The 18,423-nt window shown below is 31.3% G+C and overlaps 1 protein-coding gene across 3 annotated transcripts in view; it reads left to right on the top strand.

Annotated features, from left to right (window-relative positions):
- Positions 1-18,423, top strand: part of Top2b (DNA topoisomerase II beta) — a 57,068-nt gene that overhangs the window by 29,633 nt on the left and 9,012 nt on the right. For all 3 annotated transcript variants that reach the window (XM_076842954.1, XM_076842940.1, XM_076842946.2), the window contains exons 16-30: positions 701-810; positions 1,264-1,356; positions 1,448-1,562; positions 2,957-3,078; positions 3,273-3,421; positions 3,975-4,206; positions 6,015-6,149; positions 6,800-7,000; positions 7,974-8,169; positions 8,315-8,406; positions 11,303-11,458; positions 11,604-11,687; positions 14,179-14,373; positions 17,391-17,535; positions 17,818-17,979. In XM_076842954.1, coding sequence (XP_076699069.1) covers positions 701-810; positions 1,264-1,356; positions 1,448-1,562; positions 2,957-3,078; positions 3,273-3,421; positions 3,975-4,206; positions 6,015-6,149; positions 6,800-7,000; positions 7,974-8,169; positions 8,315-8,406; positions 11,303-11,458; positions 11,604-11,687; positions 14,179-14,373; positions 17,391-17,535; positions 17,818-17,979 — 2,187 coding nt within the window. The remainder of the gene's footprint in view (positions 1-700; positions 811-1,263; positions 1,357-1,447; positions 1,563-2,956; positions 3,079-3,272; positions 3,422-3,974; positions 4,207-6,014; positions 6,150-6,799; positions 7,001-7,973; positions 8,170-8,314; positions 8,407-11,302; positions 11,459-11,603; positions 11,688-14,178; positions 14,374-17,390; positions 17,536-17,817; positions 17,980-18,423) is intronic.

The following is an 18,423-nucleotide window of genomic DNA, read 5'->3' as shown; positions in this document are numbered from 1 at the left end:
TATAAAGTAGTATAATGAAATCCTCATGTACTTTAACAATTACTATTTCTTTGGTCAGTCTTGTTTTATCTAAACCTCTCTTCACACCACCCCATTAGTTTTAAATAAAATAAATATTTTTCTTTAACATATTTAAAAATCTAGTCATGTTAAAATTCCTCATAATTATATTAATATATAAATAGCAACATAAAAACATAAATTTGTAGTACAATCATGAGTAATACGTATTACATATAATATGTATGATTGAGATATATCTATATATCTACATATATACACATATATATTGTTTTCTTTTTGTTAATATCCAAACATAGTACATTTGGTTGATAAGTCTCTTTAACTGCTGAATATATTATTTCTCTTTTCATAGTTTTCCTTGTTATTTATTTATTAAGATAGTTAAACTGTTTGTTCTGGATTGTGACTATTATATATCTGTAGTTTAATATGTAGCATATTTTCTGCCCCCAGCACCATCAAAATAAAACAAACCAACCCCAGAACATTTGCTAGATAGCATTATATACTTATGTAAGGAGGCATGTAATATCTAGTTTGTCTTTTTTTGTCTATTAAGATTGATCTGTTGGTGTGGGTGTTGCCACTTTATTTTTTAATAATTTTCCCTACCAGCTTTTCATTCAGTAGTTTTAATAGTTATTGATGTGTGCAACTCACTTTTTAAATTGTACAGGATTGGGTACCAGTACGGCTAAAGAGGCAAAGGAATATTTTGCTGATATGGAAAGGCATCGCATTTTGTTTAGATATGCTGGTCCTGAAGATGATGCTGCCATTACCTTGGTAATTAAGTTAATTTTTAAAATTCTTACGTTAACCATCCCCTACCTGATGTATATTTCCTCCCAATCCTGGTTTGTTGTGATAAGTCTCTTTTAAAATTTTAGTGCTCAGAGAATGAACTTTTAATCTTTTTCTGCAGATTATGCCTGTCATTCATAATTCCTTAATAGACTAAGTTCAGGGTTATTTTTGTCAAAAGCATTAGAAAATACCTTTAATTTTCCTGAGGTTAATAATTAACTATTTGCTGTTTGTAAATATAAATTTTACAGTTAACTTTATCTATCTATCTATCTATCTATCTATCTATCTATCTATCTATTTATTGGTCCTGGGGATTGAACCCAGGGCCTTGTGCATGTGAGGCAAGCACTCTACCAACTGAGCTATATCCCCAGCCCCTACAATTAATTTTATTTTTAATGTGTGAAATCATTACTTGAACTCTTTCAGGCTTTCAGTAAGAAGAAGATTGATGACAGAAAAGAGTGGTTAACAAATTTTATGGAGGATCGAAGACAGCGTAGATTACATGGCTTACCAGAGGTTAGTCATAAAGAACAGTGTTCTGGGGAAGAAGGAGAGAGACTAAAATTCTTGTAGTAATGACAATATTGCTATATGACTTTTCTCCTAGCAATTTTTATATGGTACAGCAACAAAGCATTTGACTTACAATGATTTCATCAATAAGGAATTGATTCTTTTCTCAAACTCAGACAATGAAAGATCTATACCATCTCTTGTTGATGGTGAGTATCCTATATAAAAAGTTTTTTTTTTTTTTTTTTTTTTTTTTTTTTAGTGTATTATTGAGTATTGTTTAATTTCTTGGACTTTAGGTCATCCTTATGATCCATTTAAAAATTCTTACAAAACATGTGATGAACTGATTCAGAGGAATTCAAAACCTTTTTGATATTGCTTTTGAGATATGTTAAGGCTGAAGTTTTTAATATTCCTTAGTTTGAAACTTTTAAACCCTTTTTGAGTTTTTCAGGAAAATTGACACTTAAGCCAGTCTTTAAAGCTTTGGCCCATTGATTACAGAATTTCTAAAATAAAAGGAGAAGTGGAGCATTGATAATCTCTAAACTATTTATCAGAGAATAAACTTTAAGAACATACTTCATTACCCAAAACCTAGTGATTTAACTTATTTGGCTTTGACACAGTTTAGAAACTGTTTCCCATTAGAGCAGCTTTTGGTCTCCTCTATTAGGCTTTGCTTTTCTTTTCCCATTTTAGAAACTTTTTAGCAAATTTGTTGGGTTTTGTAAACCTTGGTTTTTTTTTTTTTTTTTCCAGCTCATAGCAGTTCTCTCCATCTGTTACTTTTTAGCTTGAATTGCCTCCCTTTTATGAAGTCTTTTCTACCAATTTTAGTTGAAATTGGTTTCATATGCCTCAAGTTCTATGTCAGTTATTGAGCACCTCTTCCTTTATCTATGTTAATTTTGCCTCCTCAATTAGATTATAAAAATTTCAAAGAGGACATATTATATTATTTTATTCTCTGGTTAGTGTATACTAAAAAGATCATTACTAAGTTTATTGCCCTAGAACAAGAAGCTTGAGAAGGAAGCAGAGTGCTTACATTATCTCATGTAATACTTAAGATAATTCTGTTAGAAAGGATATTATTTCTGTTACTCTGAGGACAATGTGGCTTATTTGTTTGGTGACTTTCTCAGTTACCTGGGAAATACCAAGTTGAGAAGAGTATCCAGATTGATTAGATTCTAAAACCTACATGAAAAGCCACAATAAATCTTTATAAAGAGTCTTTCCAATTTGGAATACTTAATTATAGTTGTCAGGCTCATCAATGGTTTGCTGGTACTTAGTTACATTTGGCATTTTGGTTTTATGAGTGTTTAGAAACTCTTTAAGACCAGAAGATTGTCATTCAATTGGCAATTCACTTTTACAACAGAAAATATATTAGTGACAATAGAAAATGTATTAGTGTGTAGTCATATTGTTATAGGATTTCTAACAGCTGTTCTTCAAAAGCAAACTCTTTGCTTTTTTTTTTTTTTTTTCCTTGCCTGGATATATAGATCATTGTTTCCACTTAAAGAATTGTTACAACTATATCTTGAAGTATTATTTTTACAAGAGGGCTGTTCTTTTTTAAAAACAGGCTTTAAGCCAGGCCAACGAAAAGTTTTATTTACCTGTTTCAAGAGGAATGATAAACGTGAAGTAAAAGTCGCCCAGTTGGCTGGATCTGTTGCTGAGATGTCTGCTTATCATCATGGAGAAGTAAGCATTAAGATTGGAGTCAATTGAGAACTTTCATTATTGACAAGAGTCATAGCTAAACCTAATGAAACATTTTTCTTTTTATAACGTCTTTGAAAATGTAATCGAATTGTAAATTTATATTTTAATACAAATTGAGGAATAATTATAGAAAACTTAGAATATTAATGTTATATTCTGTTTCTATTCTATAGCAAGCATTGATGATGACTATCGTGAATTTGGCTCAGAACTTCGTGGGAAGTAACAACATTAACTTGCTTCAGCCCATTGGGCAGTTTGGAACTCGGCTTCATGGTGGCAAAGATGCTGCAAGTCCTCGTTATATTTTCACAATGTTAAGGTAAATATTTGCTGTTTAATACTATAAAGTTAAATTTGAAGTTTAGAATCAACTACATGTTTAATAGAATAATGGCTTTGGAGAGATGATTAATGTTCCAAATTATTTGATCACAAATAGAACAAAGTCCATTAGCCTTAAATTTTGTAAATTCTTGGTGAAATCAGTCCCAATGAAAGTAAAGATTTTTTTTCCTGATACACTTTATTTTATAGGTTAAAAATGGATTATGTGCTTTATTCAATATGTAGTTATTTTTTTTCCTGATACAACTTTATTCTATAGGTTAAAAATGGGTTATATGCTTTATTCCTATTAGATGTGCAATAATAGGAAATTACTAAACAGCTATTTAGCAATATTAAAGAATTTAGGTAGTTCAGTAATATGTAAGTAAAATAGAGCCTTTTCACTTTGCTTGTGCCCAAGAGAAACAGGCATTTAATACTAACATTATGTAAATTTTACTGTTAAACACATTAAGTCAATGATAAAAAGCATTGTTTTTCAAAGCCATGCCACTTTTCCATTTTCTTCTTTTTCTTTTCATTAGCTCTTTAGCAAGATTACTTTTTCCTACTGTGGATGACAACCTGCTTAAGTTCCTTTATGATGATAATCAACGTGTAGAGCCTGAGTGGTATATTCCCATAATTCCCATGGTTTTAATAAATGGTGCTGAGGGTATTGGTACTGGATGGGCTTGTAAACTACCCAACTATGATGCTAGGGAAATCGTGAACAATGTCAGACGAATGCTAGAAGGATTGGATCCTCATCCCATGGTAATTTTTTAGAATTTATTGTTTATTTTACAAATGATAATTTATGAGTAGTAAAGTTCAGTCATTTTAGAAAAATAATGTAATATTTTCACTTTAGAACTACTATAGGCAATAAAGACCTTTTATTATAACTTGATATGTGCTTACAATAAAAGATATAAAGGAATGAGTCTGAAAGTGAGATTTATGGGGAAAAACTGTTGAAATTCAAAAATATCCCATATTCCAGGCTTTCAAATCTCTGAACTATACAGAGAATGGTGCTTTTGCAATAAAATTATATGTAACTTTGTTTTTGTTCTCAAACTACCAAGTCTTGGAAATTCCTTTACGATGTTACACTAAACATTATAAAAATAATTATAACTCATTGTGGAAAGTACAAATAAGAAAGGGAGAAAAAACAAGCCATAAATCTACCATATAGACAGAAACTGTTAACATTTTGATGTATTAGTTTCCCAGTATTTTAAAATAAAAATTGAATTATTACATGGTTTACATACTACTTTGTTCATATTTTTTATTTCTAACAGAAGCATCAATTTACTTTTATGATGATAATGTTTTATTTTAACTATTTTGGATAACATGTTAGAATGTTAAGCTAGAGTTTTATCAGTGCATGTTTGCTGTGTACCTGCTGTACACATGCCTCTGTGTTGAGTGTTGAGCTAAAGAGTATGGTCTGTCTTCCAAAAGTTGATCTTTTGTCAGGATGACATTAAGGCTTGAAATTTACAGTGGCAAAATATAGTTACTCAGTATGTAAGAAGAAATGCCCTATGCTACATGCCTACTTTCTTGGTGACAATAAAATCATGAATTTTAGAAGGAGGAGTAATCTTTCTTAATTGGGTTGGGAAGGATGAGTAAGTTTATTTAGACGAATGGAATTGGACTGCATAATGTGTTAGGGCTAATGGATTGGGTCTTAGTCTATTTTTGTTACAGTGATGAAACACCTGAGATAGACTGCTTTTGAAGAAAAGAGGTTTATTCTGTCTCATGCATCTGGAAGTGCAAGATCTAAGAGGCATTATCTGTTGATAGTCTTCTTGCTGGCACTGACTTGAGGTGATGCAGAAGTGATGCAGAGCGTCACATGACAAGAGACAGCACATATGTATATCTGTGTCTTTCTGGCCTCTCTCACTATTCCTATAAAACTTCCAGGATTTAATCATGAGGCTCTGTTCTAATGATGTTGTCTAATCCTAATCACTACCCAAAGGCCCCAGCTCTAAACAAATTAAGTTTCAACTCTCCTAATGCCTAACATTAGGAATTAAGTGTCAGCAGGTGAAATCTTGGGTAACACTCAGACCATATCCAAGCCATAGCTGAGAGAATAAAAATGAGAATATTCAAAATATTCAAGCAAAGTATAGGAGAAAACTAATGATTCTGCAGGATACAAATCATCTGACAAAAACTAGAACTTTAAATTGGCTCTAGACTTTGGAAGACTTTCAATGTGAAGCCCAAGAAGTTTGAATTTAAAAGGATATCATCTAAGGGAAAGGAAGTTATGGAGCAATATGTTGAAAAAAGTGCTATTCTAGAAAGAATAGAAAGATGATGCTAAAATGTTGATTTGGGGGAGATATTTAAATTATATTAACAGAAGCTATGGTTTCCACATTGAATTATCATCTAGAGAGAGATAATTGAGGATCAGGAATTCAGTTTTAGTCATGTTAATCTTCCACTATCAGTAGACCATAGACTAAGGGGCATTCAAATATGGGACCTGGTACTTAAGCAAAGCAAGCCTAAGTTTTGTTTTATGTTTTGTTTTTCTGCAGCTTCCAAACTACAAAAACTTTAAAGGCACAATTCAAGAACTTGGTCAAAACCAGTATGCAGTCAGTGGTGAAATATTTGTGGTGGATAGAAACACAGTAGAAATTACAGAGCTTCCAGTTAGAACTTGGACACAGGTTAGTATTTATATGTGAGTGCCCATAAGAAGGGCATTGCATTAAGAAATTCTTTGTTATAAGAATGACCCAGCATTGTTTGTTCTGTGTAATGTTTAAAAATTCCTGTTTGTATTTCTATCCATTCAATTGAATTTTGCTTTGAATTTTCAAATAGTAGTTAAAGCATTATTTTAAATAATTAATTAAAACTTCTTCAGATAATATAGTATGTCTTATGTTAGATAAATGCTTTTTCAAGAGACTATATCTTTGTATTTACCTTAAAATGAAAGGAATAGAATAACAAGTAGTGTTTTGAGTTCTTATAAATATGGTCAGTACATACAAGTTAGCATCAGCTGTTATAAACCTAAATTGATACATATTATTGTCAGTTCTACTTGATATCATCTTCTGCATACTGTCAGACTGTATCTTGCCCTTTCAAGTGGGAGTAGATCAGAACCATTACCTTATATGTCTTCTCATCACTGAGAATATCCCCACATGTTCTTTTCTATAGTGTTTGAGCAAGAGACAGTAGAAATGGAATTTTCCTCTCCTCTCCCCCATAGGAGTGGAGGAGTTTTGAAAGATTGCATGACTTCTAGTATGAGAACATGAGAGTAAGTCATAAAAAGAATTACTAATTTTTAAATCTTTTATAGGTATATAAGGAACAGGTTTTAGAACCTATGCTAAATGGAACAGATAAAACACCAGCATTAATTTCCGATTATAAAGAATATCATACTGACACAACTGTGAAATTTGTGGTGAAAATGACAGAAGAGAAACTAGCACAAGCAGAAGCTGCTGGATTACATAAAGTTTTTAAGCTTCAAACTACTCTTACTTGTAATTCCATGGTAATGTATCAGGTTTACTATTAATCTTTCTTGCATGTTATAGGGGTTTGTTGTTATTGGATTCATGATAAGAGTGACTGTATATAGGTTTGCATGCATGTTTCCACCTGTATAGTTGCTGAAGAATCTGGGGATACATTCCTTTCTTCATTTATTCATGACCCTTACTTTCAACTTTGTGTTTATGTATCTGAGCATGAACACAAAGGATACACACACCTTCCCTGAAACTAAGTTGTAAGAGTGATTGTTGCAGGGTTTGTATGTGCCTCATGCCCATCTCTATTAGCATTTAACTATAGAGTATTTATCTCTTTGTTAAATCTGCTTTGTTAAACTTAATTTTTTTTTCTTCATTAAACTTGTGTGTTTAATATGTATAATTGGGGAGTAAGATAAAAAGTTGATGTGATTATCTAAGTTATTTCTAATTAACTTTTAGATTTAAAATAGATTAAAAGAAAATAAAAATCTAGTAGTAGCACAGTGGCTGGAAAAAATGTGTCTGCTAAGAAAGGCTAATAGAAAAAGGAGAAAAATAATAGTTTGAATAAATGAGTTTTAGCACAAGTAATTATAAAAGGGTGTGGCAACTGCATATTTACTGAGTACACGAGGGAGGGAGAATTTTAATGTTTTTAAGCTTAGAGAATATGTTTTAGTTTGAAGCAAAAATATTTTGTGTTTTTTATAGCTAATTTAATAATGCTTTTTAAAAAGGACTTATTTTATCTATGAAAATTATTACTTTAAATATTTTCATAGTTTCTGAGAATTGACTTTATTGGTTTCTTGCAGCACCAAAGGAATATTTACAGAAATGTGCTTAATGGTTTATTTCTGTTTAATGGCTTTTAGGGGTACTAAGTGTGTTTATATGTGTAGTATGGTTATTCTAAATATTATAGATGACATATAAATTGAAATACCAGTAGGAATTTATATTATCTAAAAAAACATATCTTTTGCTTAGGTACTCTTTGATCATATGGGATGTCTGAAGAAGTATGAAACTGTACAGGACATTCTGAAAGAATTTTTTGATTTACGATTAAGTTATTATGGTTTACGTAAGGAATGGCTTGTAGGAATGTTGGGAGCAGAATCTACAAAGCTTAACAATCAGGCCCGTTTCATTTTAGAGAAGATACAAGGGAAAATTACTATAGGTAAGGTGCAACTTTTAAAATTTTGAACATTAGTTAAAATGGAAAAAAAATCTTTATTAATAGAAAACATTTTTATCAGTAGAATATAAACAAATACAAATTGAATCTCTTTTCTTGATCCTAACTTTATTTTTCCCTCACATAGAGAATAGGTCAAAGAAAGATTTGATTCAAATGTTAGTCCAGAGAGGTTATGAATCTGACCCAGTGAAAGCCTGGAAAGAAGCACAAGAAAAGGTAATCATTTGCAGAAAAAGACATTCAGAGAAGCTTTTACAAGCAACTTCCAAAACAAAAACCCAACCCCTAAATTTTAAACTTAGCGTTGATTGGTAAAGGTGTTGAGTTGTGTTTGGAGACTGAAGTCTTCTGTTTATCCACAGAACAGATACAGTACAGGAATTTGCAGTGCACAACCACCACTAAGCACTTTGCCAGTGTGACTCAACCAGGGCCTGGAGAAATGACTCCAGGTGTGAGAAGGTAGCTCAGTCTCCTTGGCCTTTTTTTTTTTTCCTGAGCTTGCCATTAAAAGGGTGTCATTTGTGGTGGTGATTTTTATGAGGTGCATGTATACTATCTTGGAGCCTGACTAGTAGCACTCAAAATCATTTGGCAATGTAGTCTATGATCACAATATGGCATCTGGTCACAGCTCACTTGATCTTGTTTGGTTAAGACTGGGAAGTCAAGAAGCAATATAATTATTATTATAATACTTAATGAGCAACAAGTATGTACTCTATTCATTCTTAGAATTTTGGTCAGAGATTTATACCCTGGAACTTAGATTAAAAGTCTGATGTCTTATTATTTAAGTTGTCCATTTCAAATCATAAAGTAGTAATATTACTTCAATGAATAGAATATAGAAACTTTGAGAGTCCCTTAAGGAATTACTTACTTGATGTTATATATAATTAAAAGAAAAGATTGAAAAGGCAACATAGCATTGCGATTGAGAACAAAAAATGTAGAAAAGGAAGAAAATTTGAATTAACTTTTAGATATTTAAATGGATTAATTGAATATATGATATTGATAATGTTAACATCTCTTAAAGATAGTTATGATTGTAACATAACAAAATGAAATTTTAGACTTTCCTACACTTTAGAGTTCTCAACCATAATGTTTTCATATTTTCCATCAAATTACATTGAAATTCTGCATTTGTTCACATTATTTAATTTTTTTTGATTTTTATAGTCAATAAATCTCATATATTAAAGTGGGTAAAACCAAAGTAAATTGATAATAGGCTTGTTCATCGTTTGAAGAAAATAGGGTAGAACAAGATGGGCAACATTTAAAATTAAGATGACTGGAGCACTTTGGTTTCCTCTTAGTGTGTTTTATTGTTTTGTTAAACTCCAAATTATGGTTTCTGCATTACTTGCCCATGTTTGTATTACCATTGGTTTAAACTATATTTTTAAAATATTAACTAGAAAGCTAATGATTTTAATGCTTAGTTTGTAAGGGTAAAGGTGTCTGTGGCTTGAGAATGCCCTTCTGGTGAAAGTAGAATCTGTGGGTAAAGGCTAAATTGATTTAAGTAATCACATTATCATCATCAAATTTTTTGACATGTTGGCCATGTATACACTTGAGAAGGGGGTTCAGGTACTAAAAGCTATTCCTCTTAGAGTGTTCTTTTATATGAAGTTGGAGAAGAGAGTTAGAATTATAAAGGAATTAACTAGAAGATTGAGGCCTTTTCCTAAAATTTAATGGAATTCTGACATTAGAACTTGAAAATCTAATTTTCATTCATTTCTGAAGATGTTATTAGTTGTATTCCTCTTAAGAATGAAAATTACATATATATTCATAGAGTACTCATTTACAATACTTTGTCATTAAAAGCTATGCAGAATGGACTTCTCAAGTATGGGTTTACACAGGATTTTAAGGCATCCTAATAATATTCTTCAGTAGTCTTAACAACCTAAGTTCTCCATAGCAACCCATTGTCTCATGAAAATTTTTAAAAACTGTAGAATACTTAATTTGTCATGCGTTATCTAGGCACTTACCAATCATCTATCAATTCAACAGAATTCCTTATTTGGCTTATGTTGCTTAATTGAGTTAGTTTCATTCCTATAAAGAAAAATATTTCTTTGCATTTTTAATTTTAATTTTTTAATTTCCAAAGTAAACCTTTTTTTATGTATATATACATTATTAAAACTTTTTAATTGTAAAGCTATTTTTTTTTCTGTTACCAAAAGTGAATTTTTTTGCTTGATGGAGTATCATTTTTAATTATCATGAGTGCCTTAAACAACATAGATACATTTTATGAAATGTCTATTTTTAAACTGTTAAAGGCAGTGTCACCTAAAATAACTTTTGCTAAATTCATTGTATTTTGAAATTTAATATTAATACAGGAGGGATTTTTTGTCAGTTTGTTTTTATGAAGAAAAAAAAATAAAAACCTTATAAATTAAATCCCAGAAAAGATCTGACACTTCTTACTCTAACCAACTCTTAAATTCTTGAGTGAATTTATTTTGAATTCTCACATGAGTATTTTTTGCTTTAGAGAATTTTTATTAAGATGTCATCCTTATTGAGTGAATGTACTTTATTTACATTTATTACAAATAAAAACATTTTTCTAGTGATATTCATTTTGGGTTTCAAATTTCTCATTCATTCACCAGTATAAAAATCTGACAACATGCAATGATAAAACATTAGTTCTATTTGATAATTTTTAAGATAGTGTCTTCTTAATTCATGACTCAGTTTCTGGGGAAAGCATTTAATTTTTCCTTAGATTTATGGATGAATAGGAACTGAAGATACTTTTGCTTCTAAAGATTTTATTGTGCATCTTTAGAAAATCTTAATTTCTATCCTCTCTGTTCCTGATACTGGGGATCAAATCCAGAGCCTCACACATATGAGGTATGTGCTCTACCACTGAGCCATACATCCTTAGCCCTTAAACTTTTTTTGTAGGAAATACAGGTTTATAGGTAATTTTGCAGATAATCTGGAATAACCCTACCACCCTGAAGGTGTAGCGCTTGTATAATTTTTAAGTCAGTATTCAATAAATTAAACACTCATTTGATATTATATAGGACTTTAATATGAAGTTTATTATTTTTTACAGGCAGCAGAAGAGGAAGAAACGCAAAACCAGCATGATGATAGTTCCTCTGATTCAGGAACTCCTTCAGGCCCTGATTTTAATTATATTTTAAATATGTCTCTGTGGTCTCTTACTAAAGAAAAAGTTGAAGAACTGATTAAACAGAGAGATGCAAAAGTATGAACTTTTGTGGGTTAAATAATTTGAAACTATTTCAGTATTCCCCATATCTGTTTTCTTTTTCCAAATATAAGTATTTTGATTTACTCTTTATACATTTGAAAGTTATTGAATGTCAAACTCTACTACTTTTTTATTATAGGGACGAGAGGTCAATGATCTTAAAAGAAAATCTCCTTCAGATCTTTGGAAAGAAGATTTAGCAGCATTTGTTGAAGAACTAGATGTATGTTAAGTCTCTATTAAAATATATTTGGAAAACTATGTTTGTAAGATAAGAATGAAAACTTCTAAAATTATCTCAGAATTTCCTTTACCTCTGTTTCACTTAAAAGCTAAGTTAGCTCTATGCTAAGCTATAGAGCTACAAATTTATAGAGAAGTTATTTCTATTATGTGTAAATATAAATGTTAGAAATTTAGAATAAATTAATTCTAATACTTTCTATTAGTTAAAATTTCTTAACTGACTTCTAATTCAACTAATTGAGTCATTTTAATGTTTTCCTGGAAAGAGGTAAGATCATATAATTGTATATATAATTGACTTTGGGAGTGAAATAATAGTCTCTTTAGACTTATAACAAAAAAAAAAAAAAACAACAACATTTTTTTTCTAGTTTTCTCCAAGTAGAATTCCAATTTATAAATAAAAGAAAAAAATGTATACAAAAAAATATAAAATGCAAACCTTGTCTAAAATTGTCCACTGTAAAAATTAAGTTAATGGCAGCAATTTGAACATCTGATTTAGAATAGCAAAAGGTAAACTACAATTTGTTACTCATATATTACTTTTTTTAAATTGTTTCACTGATTTATTGTCTACATACTATAGTTTTATTTTTATAGTTTGTCAGAATTAGAATTTTTAACAAGTTTGATATATTACTTGCCTCATAGAATTTCTGGAATTGTTTAGTGCTGTTATTCTAGTTTCCTCAATGATCTTTTTTCGTGCTACAATATAAGTATACCTTGATTTATGCCTGTTAAATATTGTTCATTACTTATACTTTTTAAAAATTAGAGTCACATTTTTCCTGCTGGTTTATACATTATAAAATTAATATTGAACTCATGGATATATCTCAGATGTAGAGTACTTGCCTAGCATGTATGAGGCCCAAGGTTGGATCCCCAGAACTGTGGGGGGATCCATTTAAATGAAGCAAGTCTATGTTAAAAGGAAATTTACTGCTCCTGATTAATATTAATGTATTTGATCAGTGAGTAATAGATTAAAACGGAAAACTTTTAGTGATTATTCCCATAAATTTCCTCATTACTGAAGAAAACATTCAAAGCAACCTTAGTGGGAAAAAAAATGTTCATTTCACTTTTAATTCATCACTTTATCTTATTATTATTAACAAAGTAGGTCCAAACAACTTATTTAAATTCTAGATGTAGTATTCTTTAAGCATCTAAAACAATTTAGATTTAAATTTCATGTCTTTCTGTATCATTTAAAGTCTAATCATTATATTAGTTGAATATTATATGCTACATTTTGTGTAGTCCTCAAAGTGACCTTATCCCCACCCTAAATGAAAAATATTATTATTAATCTATTATACAGAAAGGATTCAGACCCTAGAGAATTTAAGTAACTTGCTTAGAAAGGACTTATATCATTATGGTTAAGAACAAGTATTTATCCGGTGAGCCCCTCATCATAAAATGGGGATCACAGATATTTTTAATGCCTAGTGCATACATGGCTCTGCAAATTATCCATCTAATCTATCTGTCTATCTGTGGGTACCATGGATTGAGCTCAGGAGTACTGGACCACTGAGCCACATCCTCAGCCCCATATATTTTAAATTATATATATAAAATATATATTTTATTTATTTATTTATTTATTTTTTTTTTTAATTAGGGTGTCTCACTGAGTTGCTTAGTGCCTTGCTTTTGCTAAAGCTGGCTTTGAACTTGTGTTGCTTAGTGCCTCCTGCCTCAGCCTCCCAAGCTGCTGGGATTATAGGTGTGCGTTACCGAACCTCGCCAAATTATTTATTTATTAAGGGTACATATTAGTAGTAGGAGTGGCAAGGTTAAAATCCAGGTCTTTGGTTTAAAAACTTATGTTATTTTATTAAATTATTGTGTTATAAATATCTCTTTAAATATCTTTCAAGAGATACAATTTTCCTTGTATATTTCAAAGGTTATTAATATTTCAAAGAATAATTTTGTAAAATACAGAATATATGACATTAATCTTGATTATGTCCTCATTTACTATTACTTAGAACCTCATAAGTTCAGTCTAAGAATCTTGAGACTTTTAATTTTTCATACTTTATGATTTTGCATTTATGAACCACTATTATGACTAAAACCATGGAAAATAGCTTTATACTTCTTAATAGAATTGCCTTTGTGTGATTTGTCAGACTTCTGATGATACCAGGTCATCAGAGGTCTTGGTCCTATAATAATAAATCTATATAGGATCTTAGAATTGGAAGGGATCATTTTAGTCATTTAGTCACTACCACCCCCTTGTATTAAAAATGAGTTAGGCGAATTGGGGTTACAACTCGGGTCTTCTCACTTTCTTTCATTTCCTTCCCATTACTTAATCTCAGATTGAAAGACAAGCTTTATTTCTTAGTAAAATTTACTTTAATTTTTTATGCTGTAGTGTTTTATCTTTTCTAAGGAGTTGTTTATGCATCCTCTGTCCCCTTAAAATTATACTTCAGAAAGTGGAAGCACAAGAACGAGAAGATATTCTGGCAGGAATGTCTGGAAAAGCAATAAAAGGTAAAGTTGGCAAACCTAAGGTGAAGAAACTTCAGTTGGAAGAGACAATGCCCTCACCTTATGGGAGAAGAATAATTCCTGAAATTACCGCTATGAAGGCAGATGCCAGCAAAAAGTTGTTGAAGAAAAAGAAGGTAAAATACATCTCTTGTGTTGGCTTATTAGTTAGTCTATTTCTATATTATGTGAATATATATGTCATTTTAATTTTTACCATGAGCTTAATAGTGTTTTATTTTTTTTCTAATATATTTTAGTTGTTATCAGGAAATCTTATTTTATGAGAGCAGTTGATCCATGGAAAGAACAATATATTATTGATCAAGGATCACATACATGTGAAAAGCTGCTTACTTAATTCAGGATTTTTTGTTTTTTTAAGATGAGTGTCTTACTATGTAGCCCAGGCTGGTCTTGCACTCCTGAGCCCAAGCAATCCTCAGTCTCCCAAGTACATGGGACTATAGGTGCATGCCCCTGCACCCAGTTTTAATTCACTTTTTACATGAATTATTCAGCACTCCACTCAACAACTTTCTAAATTAAAATCTTAGCATAAAAGAGCTTATTAGCTTTAAAATATAAACTTAATTTTTATATCATGACCAATTAAGGAACTTTTATAGAAGAAAAGGGGTTTTTGGCTTTCAAATTAAGTTATCTTTTAATATTCATCTATTTATTTTTGCCTTTAAGTAGTAAGCACATCCTATGTAATTGGCACTTATAGGTGCCATTGAGGACTTAAAAAAAAAAATGACATTTACTTGTCCTTGAGCAGGATCGCCAGGGTTAGCCAGAAGGAAAAGTTGGAAAGAAAGTTCAGGACTGAGAAAACAGGATGTGCAGTATGTTTAGGTTAATATTTGTGGGCAGATTGATATTTTGGAGTCCAAGGAATATATATGTAGATATATAGGTGTGTATGTTGGTGGGGGGGTCCTATATATGGATATAAATGTAGTGCATAGATAGATAGATAGATAGATAAATTGATTTAACTACATATGTAGGTATATATAGGTAGATACATAAGTAGTTTGGAAAAGAGGATAGGTCTAATTAGAACTAAGAGCTTAAGTTAGAGTTTGGAGAATTTTCTGTACAGAGCTAGTATTTGAAGCATAGGAACATTGTGACACTAGAGTAGGCACTCTCTTCTTTTCTGATAAACTGAAGTCTTTACCACTCTCCTCTTGCTTTTCTCATCACCACATACACACTTGACTTTCTCCATAGGAAAATGGGTTTTCTTCTTTTCATTTGTTTTTAGCTGCAGTTCTCAGCACTCTTTTCTCCATTTTACACATATTTTCCTTAAGTAACCACATGTTTGCTCAGAGCTTTTCTCACTTTCAATGGTGATTTAAATCTATGTCCCTAAGCCAGGAAATATTTTCAGGAGTGCTAGGCTTACATAGCCACTAGAATGCCCAAACCCCTCAGACTTAGCACATTTACAACTGGACCTCTTATTCTGATTTCAAAACCTGCTCTGTGCCTTCTCTTAGTATCTTAACTCACTGCCAGCACTAACCACCAAAATATGTGAGTTTTCCCATTTAATCTATAAATACTATTGGCTGCCTATTAAGTAATTCCAAAATCCACATACTTACCTTGGTGCCTTTTGACACTGCTTTAGAATTATATAAGTTTTCTCTGAGTACTTTAAAGTGGTGGTCTTATCTAGTCTCCCTGTCTCTAGTTAGTTGTGATTTCTGCTTTTTTTTTTTTTTCTACTTTATTCCTTTTAGATTTGTCTTTTACCACCAGAATGATATTTCTAAAAAAGTAAGTGACTCTCCACTGCTTACATATAGAGTCTGGTATATAGTGATTTAATATCTACATGCCTTCTTATGTTTATACTCCAGGCTATTCTTTCTCCTCACTTTTCCTTGAATCACAGTAGACTATTTCCTGTGTTTAAAGCCAAATAGATCAAACATAATGTGGTATTTCATGCCTCTTTGCCTTCTGCTAGGGATACTCTTTACTACTCACCTAGCAAACTTACATGATTCCTTCAGAACTCAATCAGAAAGCCTTCTCTATGGACCCTTCCCTGACCCTGCATTCAGCAGTTTCTCACTTTCCACCTTGTGTCACTGCCTTCTGTATTTGTTATTTGTATCATAATGATTAGTCTTTTTCTATCCTTCTGCCCCCATAGTCTTAGGGTTGGGGACTTTGCCTTACAGTGTCTAGCAGTGCATGACACGTGTTGCTTATTTTCTTTCAATAATTTGAATGTCTTTTCTAGTCTATATAAGCCTTGATTATAGGAACTTACTTTGCAGGTGCCTTTTAGTGTACTTAGCTATTTGCAAGTTCTTTGATTATCAGATGCTGACTTCTTGTAAGCATAAGCTGTGATCTCATTGAAGGTACCAGAAAATTAGATTAGTAAGCAATATCATTTGCTTCAGATAAATAAAGTAAAACATGATCTGATCACAGTCATATTTTAGGGCCTCAACCAAATTCAGATTAGTAGGATTTGTTATTTCACATTCATACATGCATACAACATAATTTAGTCAATTTCATTTATACTTTCCCTTTTTCTCCCTTCCTTTCCTCTCTCCCCTGGTCTCCTTCTACTCTACTGGTTTCCTTTCTATTTTTATTAGATTCCTCCCCTGCCCCTTACCTTTTTTCTCTCTAGCCTTTACATGAGAGAGAAAACATACAATACTTCATTTTAAGTTCAGCTTTTTTTGCTTGACATGATGTTTTCAAGTTGCATCCATTTTTTTTCTGCAAATGACATAATTTAATTGTTCTTTATGGCTGAGTAAAAAATTCCAGTGTCTGTCTATTTCACATTTTCTTTATCTAATTGTATGTAGACAGGCACCTAGGCTGGTGTGAAATGTGCTACTATATCATGGGCATGCATGTATCACTATAGAATGCCTACTTTAATTCTTTTCAGTAAAAACCAAGGAGAGTGATACAGCTGGGTCTATAGTGATTCCATTCTTAGTGTATTAGGGAAGCTCCACATTAATTTCCATCAAGGGTCACATTTTTAAAGAACACACTTGATATAAAGAAGCTCTCTATTAAGTGGAAGTATATTCCTAAAATATTTAGTGTTAATTTATATATATATTTATGATTTAATTTTCTTTTTAATATGTAGGGTGATCTTGATACCACAGCAGTGAAAGTGGAATTTGATGAAGAATTCAGTGGAACACCAGTAGAAGGTACAGGAGAAGAGGCACTGACCTCATCAGTTCCTGTAAATAAAGGTCCCAAACCCAAAAAGGAGAAAAAGGAGCCTGGTGAGAAATTATTGTGTGTGTGTATGTGTGTGTGTGTGTGTGTGTGTGCGCGTGCGCGCCACATACACACAGAGAACATTATGTGTACCGGGTATTTCTGGAGTTTTTAAGTTATGCTTTTTTTCTTTTTTTAAAGAAGTTGCTAGTAGTTGAAGTAATATTTTCAATTTTCATGAACATTTATTATTTTATAATGAACTTTTCATTATAGCACTTTTATTTGTATTAATTACATTTGTATAAATACTTCTGTATATCTTATTACTATTGTTTTGCTTTTAGGTACCAGGGTTAGAAAAACACCTACATCATCTGGTAAACCTGGTGCAAAAAAAGTGAAGAAACGGAATCCTTGGTCAGATGATGAATCCAAGTCAGAAAGTGACTTGGAAGAAACGGAACCTGTGGTTATTCCAAGAGATTCTTTGCTTAGGAGAGCAGCTGGTATAATGATATGTTTAATATTTTTTGTATATTATATAGTTTGAAAATATTAGTATTAGCTACGTTGCTAAAGCTATAGTAAGACAAAAAAAATTCTAGAATGATCTTTTCTAGTAAAGTTAGACACACATTTTTCTAAAGTAAATCATATTTTCTTCTTGAATCTTATAGAGTTTGGGATATATTCCCTCCATAACTTTTTTTAAGCTACTTGGTTTTTAAAAGAGTGCATTAGAAGTATGCCAGTGATGGATTAGAAGACCTTTGTGCATTTGTTTTTGTTTTCTACCACTTGTGTCATGAAAAATTTCCTCCTAATTTAAGAATTTTATTCTATGCACATAGATCTCTTAGATAATCCCAGAGATAAGATTAAACTATAGAATCCCATTTTGTTATTTTAAATTCCTGTAAGCATGTGACTTGATCCTTTCTGGATATACA

The sequence above is a fragment of the Callospermophilus lateralis genome, chromosome 1, assembly GCF_048772815.1.
Source record: "Callospermophilus lateralis isolate mCalLat2 chromosome 1, mCalLat2.hap1, whole genome shotgun sequence".
NCBI lineage: Eukaryota > Metazoa > Chordata > Mammalia > Rodentia > Sciuridae > Callospermophilus > Callospermophilus lateralis.
Note: the sequence above shows the minus strand (reverse complement) of the source record. Positions and strands in the feature narration are given on the sequence as shown.